General features: G+C 37.2%; 1 protein-coding gene across 3 annotated transcripts in view; it reads right to left on the bottom strand.

Annotated features, from left to right (window-relative positions):
• Positions 1-16,768, bottom strand: part of YLPM1 (YLP motif containing 1) — a 75,103-nt gene that overhangs the window by 10,098 nt on the left and 48,237 nt on the right. Inside the window, exons 12-19 of one of the 3 annotated variants that reach the window (XM_043556637.1) lie at positions 16,002-16,064; positions 15,595-15,714; positions 14,941-15,117; positions 14,778-14,861; positions 14,406-14,489; positions 12,135-12,215; positions 8,930-8,981; positions 3,747-3,877 (exon numbers count right to left, since the gene is read on the bottom strand). In XM_043556637.1, coding sequence (XP_043412572.1) covers positions 3,747-3,877; positions 8,930-8,981; positions 12,135-12,215; positions 14,406-14,489; positions 14,778-14,861; positions 14,941-15,117; positions 15,595-15,714; positions 16,002-16,064 — 792 coding nt within the window. Of the gene's footprint in view, positions 1-3,746; positions 3,878-8,929; positions 8,982-11,159; positions 11,377-12,134; positions 12,216-14,405; positions 14,490-14,777; positions 14,862-14,940; positions 15,118-15,594; positions 15,715-16,001; positions 16,065-16,768 lie in introns of those variants that run through there. The other 2 variants (XM_043556639.1, XM_043556638.1) reach the window with 2 other exon arrangements.

Raw genomic sequence — 16,768 nt, 5'->3', positions numbered from 1 at the left:
TCAAAACAGTATGGTAACAGCACAATAATGGGCACAGATCAATGGGACAGGATAGAAAACCCAGAAATGAACCCACAACTATATGGTCAATTAATCTTCGACAGGGCAGGAAAGAATATCCAGTGGTAAAAAGACGGACTCTTCAATAAACGGTGTTGGGAAAACTGGACAGCAACATATAAAACAGAGACTCTGGACCACTTTCTTTACATCACACACAAAAATAAATTCAAAATGGATTAAAGACCTAAATGTGAGACCTGAAACCATAAAAATCTTAAAAGAGAACACATGCAGTAACTGCTTTGACACAGGCCATAGCAACCTCTTTCTAGATAGGTCTCCTTAGGCCAGGGTAACAAAAGCAAAAATAAACTATTGGGACTACATCAAAATAAAAAGCTTCTGCAAGCAAAGGAAACAATCAACCAAACTATAAGGCAATCTATGAAATTGGAGAAGATATTTGTGAACGACATATCCAGTAAAGGGTTAATATCCAAAATATATAAGAAACTTGACACCCAAAAAACGAATTCAATTAAAACATGGGCAGAAGATATGAACAGACATTTCTCAAAAGACATACAGATGGCCAACAGACATATGAAAAGATGCTCATCATCACTTACCATTGGGGAAATGCAAATCAAAACTACAATGAGATATCGCTTCACACCTGGCAAAATGGCTAAAATCAGTAACACAAGAAACAACAGGTGTTGGCAAGGATGTGGAGAAAAAGGAACAGCTGTACAGTTGGTGGGAATGTAAGCTGGTGCAGCCACTGTGGAAAATAGTATGGAGGTTCCTCAGAAACCTAAATTCTAAAAATAGAATTACCCTACAATCTAGCAATCATACTACTGGGTATTTACCCAAAGAATACAAGAACATTAATTCAAAGGGATACATGCACCCCTATGTTTATAGCAGCATTATTTACAATAGCCAAATTATGGAAGTAGCCCAAGTGTCCAGCGATTGATGACTGGATAAAGAAGATGTGGTGTGTATATATATATATATATATGCACACAAACATACACAATGGAATATTATAAAAAGGAATGAAATCCTGCATTTGCAAAGACATGGATAGAGCTAAAGAGTATAATGCTAAGCGAAATAAGTCAGTCAGAAAAAGACAAATACCATCTGATTTCACTCATGTGGTGAATTTAAGAAACAAAAGATGAAAGGGGAAAAAAAAAGAAAGACAATCAAGAAACAGACTCTTAAGTACAGAGAAGAAACTGATGGTTACCAGAGGGGAGGGGGTGGGGGGGGTATATTACAGGTGACGGGGATTAAGGAGTGCAATTGTCATGATGAGCACCAGATGTTGTATGAAAGCGTTGAATCACTATTTGTACACCTGAAACGAGTATTATACTGTTATGTTAACTAACTGGAACTTAAATTAAAACTTAAAAAAGAACTAGGATGTGCACAGCTCACGTCACTTTGTCCACCCAGCTTATGAAGTAAACAACGTGGGATCACATACTCTGTAGAGTAATAGTTGCTTGACGAAAAATAAACTAGAGAAAAATATTTCTCATTTGAGATTATGCATTGTTACTGTACTATACCAAATTATTATTCTCAAGGAAGAGCTATTTCTTTTTTTTTTTTTTTTTTTTGAGAGCCTGTGCATACGAGCAGGGGGAAGGGGCGAGGGCGAGGGCGAGAATCTTAAGCAGGTTCCAAACCCAGCATGGAACTGACACAGGGTTCAATCTCACGACTGTGAGATCATGACCTGAGCTGAAATCAAGAGATGGACCATGATTAACCGAATGAGACACCCAGGCACCTGCAGCTGTTTCTGCTTCTGTTGCTCCAACCTTAAAACTGGAATAGGATGAATCCATGCAAGTAGCGCCTGGGTGGAGCTAGGCACATATAGAATGCCACTAATCTCCCTTTCCCTTCCTCACAAGCCACATACACAGAGGTGGGCCTAGGGACTGTATGAAGTATTTAAAAGAGCTTTTGAAAACTGAGGTGCTTCGTAATGTTATCCAATGTCATGATGTGTTACTGGCATTTTTATTTTCTTACAACAAATACTCTTTTAATATTAAAAGTATTGAGGAAATTCATAAAAAAGAAATGCTGTGTAAAGATAAATGATACAGAACCTCATCTTCTTTTTTGTTTAGTAGAGAGAGAGAAGAGAGAGAGAGAGAGAGAGAGAGTGTGTGGGGGTATGGGGCGGGGGGGGGGGGGGGGAGGAGAGAATCTTAAGCAGGTTCCACACTTGGCGTGGAGCCTGATGACATGGGGCTTGATCCCATGACCCTGGGATCATGACCTGAGCCAAAATGAAGAGTCAGATACTCAACCAACTGAGCCATTCAGGCGCCCTGATACACAACCTCATCCTAATTAAGGAAATGCAAACTGAGATACCATTTTTGTTTTACTCATCAGATGTCAAAAGTTTAAAAGTTTGATAACAGCACCTTTGGTGCAAGTGTGGAAAAACAGGCATTTACTTACAGTGGGTATATAAACAGGTGTAACCTTTTTAGAAAACAACCTCACAGTATTTGTCAAAATGATAAATCACACTCTATAAGACTGCAGCTTTAGTGCTAAAAATCTACCCTAGGGATATACTTTCAAAACAATATGCATATGCACTATGACTTTCACCATAGTGTTTATATTAACAATAAAATGAAAATAGCCTAAGTATCTACCAATAAAGGGCTGGATAAATACCTCAACAACCAAACAATGGAGATTGGGCAGCTATTTGAAAAGAATGGTAGTTTCTATACACTTATATACAAAAATCAAGACAAATTAGCTAGAAAAGGCTTATCTGGATCACACATAATATGGTATTTTTTGCTTCGTTATTTTGTTTTAAAAGGATATACATAAACGTCTATGTGGAAAGCCTATGCAATATCCTGGTTTCACTTCTCTGCTCCTTTTCACAGCAAAACTTCAAGAAGTTGTCTACCTTGGCTGTTCTATGTTTCATTTCCCATTCCTTCTTCAGTCAGCTCCGAACTGGCTTGTGCCCTTCAACTCTCTAAGAAAACCTGCCTGATTGTTGATCAATCATCAGCAATCTCCATGTTGCCAAATCCAATAGCCATTTCTCTGCTCCCAATTTACTTGTCTTCTCTGTATCATGTAACAATTGACTACTCTTTACTTCTTGAAACATTTACCTCTACCTGAACTTCGAAATTCTGGAGTCCTGAGTTCTATTTATCATTTCTAACTTAAATGGTCTCTCACTGAACTTCTCATGTTTTACTCTCTAACTGGACTTCCCCAGTTTTCTCTGACTCAGTAAATGGCACCACACACATGGAGTGCTCATGGCCAGAACCCCGAAGATTCACCTTTGAGTCCATCCACTCCTGGACTCTCTAGATCTAATCCATTAAGATATTCCACAGATCGTCTTCCACACTTTACTCTGCACTTAGCTATTCTGCCCCAGACAAAACAGCACAAGCGGCCCCTTCAAACTCCTTTAAGGTTGACAACGTGCTAGCCACGTGAGATTCTGTTTTTCATTTTTTAAAGTACCTATACATTTTTAATCTGGTAACTTGCAAGGTCTGACTCATTTTTTAAAAATTTGTAATATGACAGAATATAAACTAAGTCACTCCAAAGATAGCATTCATATTCTTATCTGCCTATAACTCTCCAAAACCAGATGCCTAACGGGGGCCCTTCCCCTATTGGCAATTGTTGACAAAGTCTCTTACCCTCTTCTTCCCAGGCTCAGAAGCACGAGTGTCATAATCATCAGGGAGCTGAAGGTAATCCTCCATTCTGCTGGCAATTGCCTCCCAGTCACGTTTCCTTTTAGTACCAGTTCTCAAGCCATCCAACTTGTCTGAGGGACAAACACAGAGCCGCAGCATTAAGGGAGAGTGTGAATTGGCACACAACACACAACTAAAGGAAAAGAAGTCTGGAGCACTGTCAGAGGGCACATCCACATTTCTGAGGGCAGCATCACTTGCAGATCCAACTATCTTCTTGGCGGAGATAACACCAAGTTCTGTGCAACTTCCATCGTTTATTTGATGTTCATACTGGCAGGCATTACGTTACGATGTTGGTTTAAGTAACAAATACAGGCAGAGTAAGAAAAGTCACTGGTCTCCTGGCCTCCCTGCCCCCGCCCCCTCAAGTCACACTTCAGCTCTCATGTCCTGAAGGAAAATGCAAAGACGGGTTTTTCTAAAAACTCTTTCTTCTCCTTTTTTTTTATTTCCTCTTTGACACAATATTAACACCACCCATTTGATCGGTAATCACATGTGATACTGTGTCATACGAAAAGCAGGTAGTACCAACAACTTAATGAGCCAAGCTAACGTTTAAAGAAGGTTTTAGATGAATGGTTCCTTGGGAACGGTTGTACGAGGATTTGCCGTTAAGTTAATGTTTCTGAGTAAGATGATTGTACAGATCGCCCTTTTCTTTGTTTATATTATGAAATACTGTTGACCATTCTGAGGCTAAGAACTAGTCAGCCAAAGTGACCAGATCTAAATTTTCTTTCTGAATCCTCAATCTGAGAGGCCTGGGTTTCCTAAGGGGCCCAAACTGTAACCACTTAAATGAACGGAGATTGCAGATTCAGAAATTAGGAGATAGGAGTTTAGGTGTCTGCAAGAAGAACACGCGATGAAAATGTGTAGTGTTTTCCATTGGTTATTAATACTGATTTTGAATTCTGTATGTAGAATATCATGAGCTATATATATTTTTAACTACATTGAAGCACTGAACTTTGGAATCATCTGCGGTTACACACACACACTATTATTAAGCAAGTCAATAAAAGAAAACCTACAAAATGTCAGAAATACACAATAACCACACCTCATTAAACTCCAAAAAGGGTGCAGAGTGTATATAATAGAAGTCTTTTGGGCACCAAGTTGGAGAGAACTTGATATGAAAAGAAAAGCACAATGGAAGCCGTGGCAGGAGGGAGGGGGAGTTTATGCTTCAAATGTAAAAGATTCACACACAACTAACTGTACCATACCATACAGGCTTCAAAAACCAGTAAGATTGCACATACTTGGCAAAGCTTTTATTTCCTAAAACCCTCCCCGATAAAAGCAATATTACTGAAAAATCGGCAAGGCAAACTCCAACACTGTACAAAACTCAATAAATTTTTATCATATTGCTTTAGAAAATTTTTTAACGTGGATGAGTTCAACAGAAACAGTTTCCTAATCTCCTCTGCAAATCACATGCTGTACCAAATGGCTCCATTTTCATGTATATGACAGGCCATGATATACAAATGCTTAAAGAAGTGACCCCTTGATCGCACAGGGATGTAGATTGTGGTATTATAAACCCAATGAAGTCTCACAAACAATAGAACTGTTCTAGTTCAACAGTCTACAGTATTACCAGAAGAGTAGGAAGCTCCAACAGACTTATTAAATACACCTCAGAGGATTTCCAAACTTAAGATCAACTTTGACGTTAACATACTTCAAAGGAATAATTTCGTATCTGAGCCCCTGGAATGGAGCATGGCCAGGCAGCATTGCAGAAGGGCAGTGTGAAAACTGTAAGAACTGTGCCTCATACACTGGGTATGTGACAGGAGTTACAGACCAGGAGTCCCATATGTGTAACATGGAAGATCAGAAGAACATGAACTACTAGTCTGAACACCCTTGTTCGTAATGTTTAATTTGAAATTTCATTGTGCACACATGTTTAAAGCTTCCTTCTTGGGGCTGAAGAAAGGTTCATACCTCTTCCACATGGCATCCTGGAAACCCAAACACACAGACGTATGGCATAAGGTGAGGGAAGAGGAATCTGGGGTGTTAATTACAGCAGACGGCTGGTATCCCATACACTCATACTAAGGATTTTCAGAGGTTTCAATTTCAAAAATGAAGTTTTACGATGAAGATGAAGGTTTAAATACCCAACTTGGCAGGTCACAGAATTTTCCCACATCTTCAGAACAGTGTATATTATTATAGCACAACAGAAAAATTTTGTAGACATACACGTATGCATTTTCTAAACATAAATGGTGTTTCTGAAAATCTGTTCATGGTAAACACACAAGGGTTATGTGCCTATATGAATAATAATTTCATTCCAACTGTGAAGAGATGATATTGCCTGACATGTAGAAGGCCAATACACAATGACTCATAAGCAGAGACAAATGACAGATGAGAAAAGTAAAAGTACTCGGTATGGAGAAACCTAAATTAGGGTAACAGTCTCAAACCTTCTTTCAGTTTCTCACAATTTGAGAAACCGAAATCACATCATTGGAATTTAAGTAGCTTCAGTGCTGAACCCCAGCATCCGACGTGGCATGTAACACCCACCCTTGCATTAGGGTGCCTGTGTCCCAGCTGAGAAGGAGCCAGTCAGGTGCAAGTGAAGTGGGCCACAGGCGGTCTTTAACAACTCCATGACACCGATGCCGGATGTATTTCAGGCCAGCTCTGAATCTTTCTAGAATTACACCACTTCCAATTTAACACTCAAACATTGGCTGAACTGCATACTGTACTTAATTAACACAGATCAAGAATCTGCAATGAGATTTAACCAGTTGCATGAAAGGTAAACGAGCACTTTCTCACTGGCAGACTCATTTGTAAATCAAAACGCCTCAGTTACACAGGTTTATCACTTCTGGCTCAGTGTGTTACACTGATGAAGCTTAGTATGTTTCCATCCAGCATAGTCATGTTACCAAAAGGAATTTACGAATGTTGGTAAAGTACCTAGAAAAATAAATTGTACCCTGTAATCAAATCTATTAAATTTGTTAAGATAAGGAAGGGCACTGTAAATAGGCTGATTCTCGGGTGAAGAGCCTCATGTTTTAGAGAAGAATCTTCTTCTCATTTGGCTCCATGGACCAATCTCAAAGAAGCAAAAGCACTTTCAAGGATGCTCACACTCAAGTTGCCTTCCTCCACAGGTAGATTAGCTCTCAAAATAACACCGTGGTGCAAGATGCCAGTCATTACATAAAACATCACTGTCACTCTTACTAAAATAGCAGCAGCAAACACGTTAGGATTTATTTTCTAGATTCATTACTACACCTTCAGTGCCTTTAACTGAATAAGTAAATAAAAATGATTTAACAAATCCATTTCTGGAATTAACTGCCTAACACTCTCTCTTTAAGTTGGAGTGAATTTGTATAAAATATATTTTCTGAGAAGCAAATGGTAGGCCAGAATTTTTTCCAGAAATCAGTACCAAGTTTAATATCATATATTCTTGATGGAAAGAAAATTTCATTTTCCTTTCTCTTTAGAAATTAGAAAGGAAAATAGAAAATGGACTAGCTCAAGTTTAAAAAAGTATTATCCTAGATCATGTACTTGTAATGCCTGCGAACATTATACGCTTGGCTAAAATATTTATCACTTTTACAATCCTGTTGTCTCTTTATTATGATCTCTTTTTGCCCCAAAAGACAACTGCTATTTAGAGAACCAGAAGAAGGAAATGATCTTACAGTCTTACAAGTTATTCTCAAAGTACAGACCTTCAAACAGACTTAATCTAATATCAAAATAAGCAGACCTAAGCATTATTATTTAAAAAGTAATTTGTGCCTGTTATTTTCCTACATATGTAATTGCACTTAAACATTTATAAATGCTTTGAAAGTTTAGAGGAAGAGATCATTGACTAGGATTTCCCAAGGAGGGAAGACTAGCATAAGACTATGTCAGTAATCACATATAACTTTCACATATCATACAGTAGAAAAAAATTCTAGACTGTGTAACAAAGTACCTCTCCCAATAATGTAGTAACAATGAAGTTTATGGAACTGCTTTTTACACAGGGCCTAGTGAACCTCAATTGCCCACGTGATCACGCGAGCAAAATAAAAGGCAAAACTTATGCGGTTGTGTGTAAAATGCACTCCTCTTGCATCAGAAACACAATATGTCCCCAACAGTGAAGCAGCTAAATGACTCAGATTTCTTCTAGGAACTTAAGATATTTAGAAGGCTACTTCAGTTTTGGAGTAACAGCATGATACCAGGAAGAGAAACGCAGAGACTGACAGTCATGCTACATACATTAGTAAGGTCAATCTTCTAGAAAGCCCTCATCTCATTTTCTTAGATTATTTATTAATACATCTGAAATCGATGTGTTAAAGGATTCTCTTTAAGTGAGGTGAAAAAAGTAAACGAAAAAAAAAGTTTTGTAGTTACGACCATGAAATATTGGGAGGAAAATCCACTGGACATGTAGGATGTTCTGCTTGATGGGATACCTCACGTTAAGCAACTCCAAGTTTTGATTTAGGCAATCATTTTAACCAGTTTACCTTGTAATCTGGCGCTAAAAACAACTTGAAGGAAACTTGACTCTTACAAAGCAGGCTCCTCAAAAACCTAAATTATAGATCTACCTCCCCGTACCCAGAAACTCTAGTCTATTACACAAGGAAAATAACTGCCTTTACATTAATGTTTAAACTTCAATATTTATTATTCCTACTACTATTATTACCCAAAGTATTCACAATCAGGTTCAACTTTGGCCTGCAGTTAAATATTCTTTTAAAAAAGCAGAAATCTCATCGCACCAACATTTCTGATTAATATAACAGAACGGATTTCACAAGTGATAGCATTTTGTTGCTAAATGCATCATACTTCCGCTTACTCTAATACCCTGAAGTGGTACTGAAGGCAGTCCCTCTAAAATACTCTTCTTTCACTCTGTCCCAAGATGTAACTAGTTAAACAAGATGTAGCTAGCACAACAGACTGAGGACGTAAGGTAGGCCAAGAATCTTGGCTTAAGGGAGAAATTTGTTCTTCTTACAGCAGAAAGATCTATGACCATTACCATCAGGTATCACATATAAAAACAGGAAAAAGGAAATACCCACCTAGCTTGGCCTCAGATGTGTCCATCTCCCATTTGCTTTTCGGAATGTAACCCTAAATCGCACACAGAGAGAAGCTCGAAGGGTTAGAAAGAGACACATACATGCATATCACTGTTGAACTGGAAAAGCATTAAAACTGGGAACGGATTCAGTTTCCACTCACTAGTTACATATATATATGTCTATATATATATATATATCCTTAGGGAAAACACAGTCTCATTATCTCTGAAGAAACTGAATTACCAATTCACCAAACTTCCCTGCCCAGATTTCAGAGTAGTCACTTCAGAATAGTATCATGAAGGCGCTTTGAGGCAGCTACAGTTCAGGACACCCGGCTGTAGTCTGAACAACAGGTAAACAGTAAATATGGAGAGGACGTACGGTCGTTTCTGTGCTAGTATTACTATCATTCAGAGTAGCAGAAGACTTCTAATAACTAGCTAGCTTATTTTCTAAATACAACTGCAATTCTCAAGTGATAGTAGCCATGAGGTACAAAGAGTGTTCTTCAAGACAGCTACTTTATATTTCAGTGTAACTTTACTCAAAAGAAAGAAGAAAACAATGGTATCACTGAACACAACTATGAAGTTCCAACTTCATTTAAAAATGACTCAACCCATTTACCAGTTAGATCTTACAAAGGCTGGTTTCACTGAATCAATGTGAGAGCATTTCTTCTGCGTCAGTTGGAACCCAGATTATTATTTTCAATGTCTTTTAAAATGATATTTTCCTATTATACGAAAAACCAGAAATCTCCACAGGCAATTTATATTTTATTTAATAAAATAACTGGGTAGTTTATTTCAAACAAAGTCCCATAAGATTTTCAAGTTTTCCAATGTACCTATTTAATTATGTAGTAATCCTTTTCGTTTATTCACCTAGCAAGTGTATGGTGATGATTCCTCTTTTCCTTCATTTGGACCCTGTTCTCAATTAAACCCTAACATACAGAGCTTTAATATTAGGACTTACTGTACAGAACAGACTCATCAAAGGTGTCAGCATCTTCTTGTAAGAACTAATATATCTACTACTGGGAATATTCAAGGTCATGGAACAGACTGCCACAAAGGTAAGGTGGAAAGTGTGTTGAACGTTCGTTTCATGACAGTAACTGTTGTGTTAGAGTACTGGAGCATCAGAATTCTTCCAGGAAACCTATAGGTTTTGTACATTTCTAGTGTTTAAGTCAAACTAAGAATTCACTTTCAACTTATTAGGTAGTAACTTCAGGTTATAAGTCATATCATCTTTCCCAAATACATTTCTAGAACAAACCAAGACAAAGCTATGCTGAAGTGATGGTGCTAAAAGTACTGATGAAATCTGTACAAGTGATATCTCAAAAATCATCTGAAACCTTAAGCATCACTAGAATAATATATCTATAAATTCTGAGTCGTATCTACTAAATTCACTAAAGCACTAAAGAAGGAAAAATATCATACCGATGACCCCCAAAAAAGATTCTCTTAACCAAGAAAAGTTTGGATTTCACCCAGTTGCATTGATCAGCACAGAGTAGAAAATGCCAAGTTTATTGAGAATTCAATGAAAATGGTCTGAATGACATGAGACTTGCTCTTAACCCTTTGGTTAAAATTCTCCAAGAATCTTTTACTGTTGGAATAGAACCCAATAGTAGAAGATCTGGATTCTGCATTTTTGAATGGGTTAAGAGAAGTTTTATAACATAAAGATAAGCAAAATGAGTATATTAATTTCCTTCTGCTGGAACCACCCTGTTCTTCCTTACAACTGTATCATCTTCTCACTGCTTGAAATGTTAGGCCATTTGGAAATAAAAGATAGTCCAGCAGGGTAGAGTTTTAAGGCTTCTTTGCCATGTTTCTGGTGTAAAAATAGAGTATTTACAGCGTGTTTCACTTTTCAAAATAATTAGCACATTCAATGAAAAGTTCCAAGCTTTGATCTACACCTACACAAATCAGATGTTATGAACCATGTCCTCAACTGAAATCTCCACAAAAGGAAGACGGAGCTTCAGAAAGCTAACATTATAGAATTCTCACATGATCACTTCCTAGTACACACGCTGCAAGGAGCTAACGAGGTCATTAGCCATATTCCAGAACAGCGTGGACCTTTAAATGAACTTCCTGCCTACATTTTAGATCATATATGTCAAAAAACAACCTAATTAAGAAAAATATTTTGTTTAAAGACAAAAAAACATACTGAGACTCAAATGCCATTATCTTTAAAGCTTATTTTTTAATCCGCATATGAAATCTAGGAATGTAGAGGTTGACACCATCTCTATGTACACACAGTTTCTTTTCAGAGTCCTCTGTATCACACATGGGTTTGATGGGACCACTTCTTAGAGAGTCTGTATTCTCTAGGGGTAGGAATCAGGGTTCTCGCTTTGTACATTTTCAGAAGAATATGAGAAGCAGCTTTAGCAAGGGCTGAAGTATTAAATAAAACAAATAATGTTTTGAATTAAAAAAGAAACACTCTTTCAAGGCATTGCTAATCTCTGTGTCTCATTAGCAAACACTGAAAAGTAACATAACTCTACAGGTCGCGTATTTTTCAATGACAGGGTAAGGCAAACATCTCTACAGAAGTGTGATCAAAAGCATTTACAGTAGGTACACGGGAACTTTGAACTCACACTACAAAGCCTCTAATCAGCCTAAGCAAAATGCATTGCCTACACAGTCAAATCATTTTCCCCATCACTCAATAGGATAAAATGCAGAAGAACAAATCCAGCAGTCAGTGGCAACCCTCTGCCTCCTCATTCTAGAAGATCTTCTGCCTCAGTTGACAGAAACTCAATTTTGAAATCTTGTAGCAAAGACGAGACAATTATGCATATGTTGGGTAGGTTGTACCACATATCTGCTGGAATGTGAGAATGCCCTTTCATATGTAATTGATTTTCTTGAAAAGTATACTCCCCTAAAGCCACCCATAATAGATGAGTGACTAGGAGGGTATGTTTCTAAGCATTCTAAAATTTTCATGTAACAGTACAGTAGAAGGTTCTTTTGGTCAGGGGAAAAATAAAAAGTATCCAAAAATCTCCTTAAAGATGATTATGGAAACTTTGACCATTAAGGTGCATATCAGCAGCAGTAATCTGATCACAGATCTGAGATTAAACCCTTAAGGATTTTAATAGAGACACTTTGTTCAAAGTGGTTGGTCTGTCTCCTACCAGTTCGCTTTCCTCTTCCTCTGCATCTTTCTTTTCTTCCTTCTGTTCTTCAATATTTGCATCAAAATCTTCCATCTCTACCTACATTATCCCAATAAAAAGCAATGAGTTAACATTTAGGAAAATGTTGAGTTCCTTATTGAGATCTCAAACAAGCACAGGTGCCCAGAGCAAGGCAGCACACACTCACTGTTATACCCTAAGGAAGCTTAAATCCTAAACTTTGACACAGAACTTATAAAAGACAGAATGATATTCCTGCTTTTCATTTTCTCGGGCTATCCATCTTTATAATTCCCTATGAATTTGAGAATAATAATCTATTCTAAGCTGATGATTACCTGTTTTGAATGCCTATGGATTACTAAGATTTCTTTCTAAACCTTTAGCAGGCATTTTTCCAATCAAGTAAAACATGTGTATGATTCAAATTTCAAAATGTAAGAAAGGACATAGTGAAAAGTATGATGATAGTAGCCTGGCCCAGAATGGAAGCAATGCAAACAGAGAGGAAATAGATAAGAAAAGTGTTTATAAGGTAAACTTGACAAAACTTGGAGCCTGACTACATGGTGGAAGGATAAGGTTGAAAGTTGGTAGGACAGAGAATAAAGAGCAAAGGGTAACACAGGTACTAAGAGTCAAGGTTTCGGCAACCAAGTGATTGGTGGGTCTAATTACTGAGATAGAGAATACCAGAAGAGGAACAGGTTTGTATGATTTACATACTGGATAGGCTGCATTTGAGATGCACTAAAGTAGTATATGTTTTTTGGTGGAGAATTTGGAAAACAATGGTAGAATTATAAAAATCACCCACAACCTCTCTACCAAAACATAATTAGTGTTAGAATACTGCTAAAATTCATTCCAGTCTTGACAGTTTAATATCAAGGGCACATATGTGGCAACCGAAGCTACCAGAAAGATTATCTATATCAAATGTGCAGAATGATAAGAGCGTAAGACAGAGCCCTAAAGAACTCCAACATTTAAGGGCTGAGTAGCAAGAAAAGCCAGCAAAGGAGACTGAAACGGACGGCCAGAGAGGCAGGAGGAAAACTGGGAGAAGGTGGACTCACAGTAGCCAAAAGAAATATGTTGTCAAGAAGGTGGACATGGGTCAACTAAGTCATATGTGGCTGCAAAATTAAGAAACAGAAGTGAGAATTATCTACTGTCATGGAAATCTTTCATGAGAAAGTCTCTGGAGAATGGCTGGGGCAGAAACCAGAGGAAATGGGTTGAGGAACGACTTTGGGGGATAAAAACACATAAAAATACAATGATAACATTAAGTATAGAAAACGCTCATTCACAGGTTGTCAAACCAAACAGAAGTACACAACTGATTTACAAAAAAAAAAACAAACCTCTCTCTTCTTCCATGATATAACTGATGTAGGCAAAAATTATCAATGAGTGATAAATCTTTTGAGGAACAGGATATTAACAAGGTATCTAATTACAGATTATTACAAAGGGATAAAGGTAGAAAAATTTGATGGATACCACCTGAACCAAGTGATCAACATTTCCATCATCAGGAATGAAATAAACTGACATCACATGGCTTTTAATATGATGCACTAAGGACCCCGCATCACTTATGTAGCATTCCTGGTAATGTTTAATTTAAAACTGATCATGTGGAAACACCCAGACAAAACCCAATTGAGGCTCATTCTACAGAACAAATGGTCTACACTCTCCAAAAATTCTTTGTTTTTCTTGACAATGACATGGCTGAGAAAGTATTTTTTATATTAAAGGACCAGGTCCTAGATTTTTAAAAATAGCTCTAAAGCACATTATGGGAACATCTGGTGAAATATGAACATGGACTATATATGAGATAATTCAAGAAATTTAATTTAGGAAATTTGTACTACTTAATACAGTACTTTATCAGTATTAAATTTCCTGAATTTGATAATTGAGACTTCTAGTTCTGTTAAGAGAATGCCCTTGTTCTCGGGAGATACCTACTCAAATACTGTATTTAGAGGTGAGGGGTTAAAGGTTATGAGGTTTACAACTTAATTCTTAAACGGTTTCACAATAACAGTGATAACAGTAGAAGTAAGAAGACGTATCTCTCTGTGTAGAGAAAAATGTGGCAAAATATTAACAATCAGTAAATCTCAATGAAAGTTGAATAGGTGTTCTTATATTACTCATGCAACTTTTCTGTAATTTAAAATTTTTTTGAAATAAAGCAGGTGTAAAAAAGGTCCCTTTTGCACTGCTTTCAAGGCAAAGGACACTTACCTCTTCAATAGCAGCATCTTGCAGCAGAGAACGAATGTCCAGACGCATCATATGACGAGGTGCAGTTTCCCAGTGGTCAGCCATCTGTTGAGAGATTCAGGAGGTCAAGTTATCTCGGGAAACTACTCAAAGAAAGACCAAGTGAGCACCTAAGACAAATTTAACTGATACTGTGAAGTCTAACAGGCTACTTCCAGGAAGAGGTAGGCCACACCTCTTTCACTTAGATACAAAGGATAAGAAACATTTACTAAAGAAGGTAGAAAAGATTTTCTGAAAGTAAAGGAGATAAACAATTATTTCCAGACAACAGTGATCATACAAACAAAATGAAGTTTGGAATACAACACCTCCTATGTTTTCAAAAATCACCTTATTTATTTCTTTAAGCTTTCTTCCATGAATATTTCTCTTGCCACAAGTCTGGTTATCTGCACTCATTTCAGCCAAATATACCTAAGCAAGAATGAACAGTGATTAAGCAAACAAATGTAGCACTTACATGGTAACACAAAGTACTCTACAGTTCTTTTACCTCAAATCCCTTGGTTTTTGCTGCGCTCCAAAACTGGTCAAAATGTCTAACTCTGTCGTTGATGGCATCCAGGATGATAAAGGGGAAAAAGCCATCATCCAGAGTCTTTTTGAAAGTTTTGAACATGCTGGTCCGGTAGGTCTCCTCCATCTCAGCTTCATATTCATATTCCATTACCTAAGATACCCCAGAAGAGATATGGAGTTAGCAAAGACAAAGAATCTTCCTAAACCTCTTCCCTAGTTACCACCAGGATAGAGATAACTTTGTAGTCTTTCCTTCACACCTAAGTACTAAAATTTGTGTTCAAAAAAGAGAAGTCTTTCTTTGTCTTCAAAAAAGCCACATTACTGGGGCGAGTGGGTGGCTCAGTCAGTTGAGTGTCTGACTTCAACTCAGGTCATGATCTTGCGGTTCATGAGTTCAAGTCCCGCATCAGGCTCTGTGCTGACAGCTAGGAGCCTGGAGCCTGCTTCAGATTCTGTCTCCCCGTCTCTCTCTCTGCCCCTCCCAGGCTTGTTCCCTCTCTCTCTCTCTCTCTCAAAAACAAAGAAACATTAAAAAAAAAAAAAAAAGCCACATTACTCTCTGAACATGTTTTCCTTCCAATACTATTAATGAATCAAGATGTAATCTGAGAGGAACATGCCATACCTTCTTTTTCACTTTCTTTCCAGAATCTGGGTCTTTTTCTTCTTTTTCCACTTCAGTGATGAAGTAATCATCCAAGCTTAGGACTCTGGGTGCAGGTCCTCCAAATTCTACCTCTTTATCCTAAGAATCATACAGTCAAGAGAGTTAAAGAGCATTTATAGAATATATTAATGAACGTTAATAACAAATTTCCTTCTCATGGCTAAATAATGTGCAATCTCGCGGATTCAAATCAAGCAGAGGCAAAAATACCTGTTTAAGCAGAACAAAATGTTTATGGGATAGCATCTCCCACATGGGCCAACAAGAATGGATCAAATGAGAAATACCTGGATTGACACCATGCTGCTTGCATGAAGGCAAGTGACTAACAAAAGCAACCAATTCTCTGGCTTTCCCATACTCACTCGAATAAGTTTTGCAACATGTGTCTTTCCACTGCCAGGCAATCCTCTCATTATAACAACAATCTGAAACACAATGAAAAACCAAAAAAATCACTCAGAGAAGATATTTTTTACAATGAGGTCTTACAGTTAAGTGACCTATCATTCTCCGGATACACCATATGACAGACCATGAAACAAACCTTAGCAAATTTGAAAGAGTAGAAATAATACAAAGTATGTCTCTGAACATAACGGAATGAAATTAGAAATGAACAGTAAGAAAAAATTTGAGAAATTCACAAGTACGTGGAAATTAAACACCATACTCCTAAATAACCAATAGGTCAAAGAAGAAATTTAAAAATCAGAAAATACTTTGAGATAAATAAAAATGCCAAAACTTACGGGATGCAACCAAAGCAGTGCCTATAAGGAAGTTTATAGCTATAACTGCCTATATCAATAAGAAGAAAGACTCAAATCAATAACCTAACCTTCAAATACTAGAAAAAGAATAAACTAGAGCAAGCAGAAAGAAGGAAATAATATTAGAGCAGAAGTCAATAAAATAGAGAACTGAAAAACAATAAAGAAAAATCAATGGAACCAAAAGCTGGTTCTTTGAAAAGATCAACGTAATTGACAAACCTTTAGCTAGTCTAAGAAAAAAAGAGAAAATATTCAAATTACTAGAATCAGAAATTAAAGGAGTGACATGATTACCAACTTTATAGAAATAAAAAATGGTTATAAAGGGATACTAGGAACCATTGTACAGTGACATA

The sequence above is a fragment of the Prionailurus bengalensis genome, chromosome B3, assembly GCF_016509475.1.
Source record: "Prionailurus bengalensis isolate Pbe53 chromosome B3, Fcat_Pben_1.1_paternal_pri, whole genome shotgun sequence".
Taxonomy (NCBI): domain Eukaryota; kingdom Metazoa; phylum Chordata; class Mammalia; order Carnivora; family Felidae; genus Prionailurus; species Prionailurus bengalensis.
This window is presented reverse-complemented; position numbering and strand designations above follow the sequence as displayed.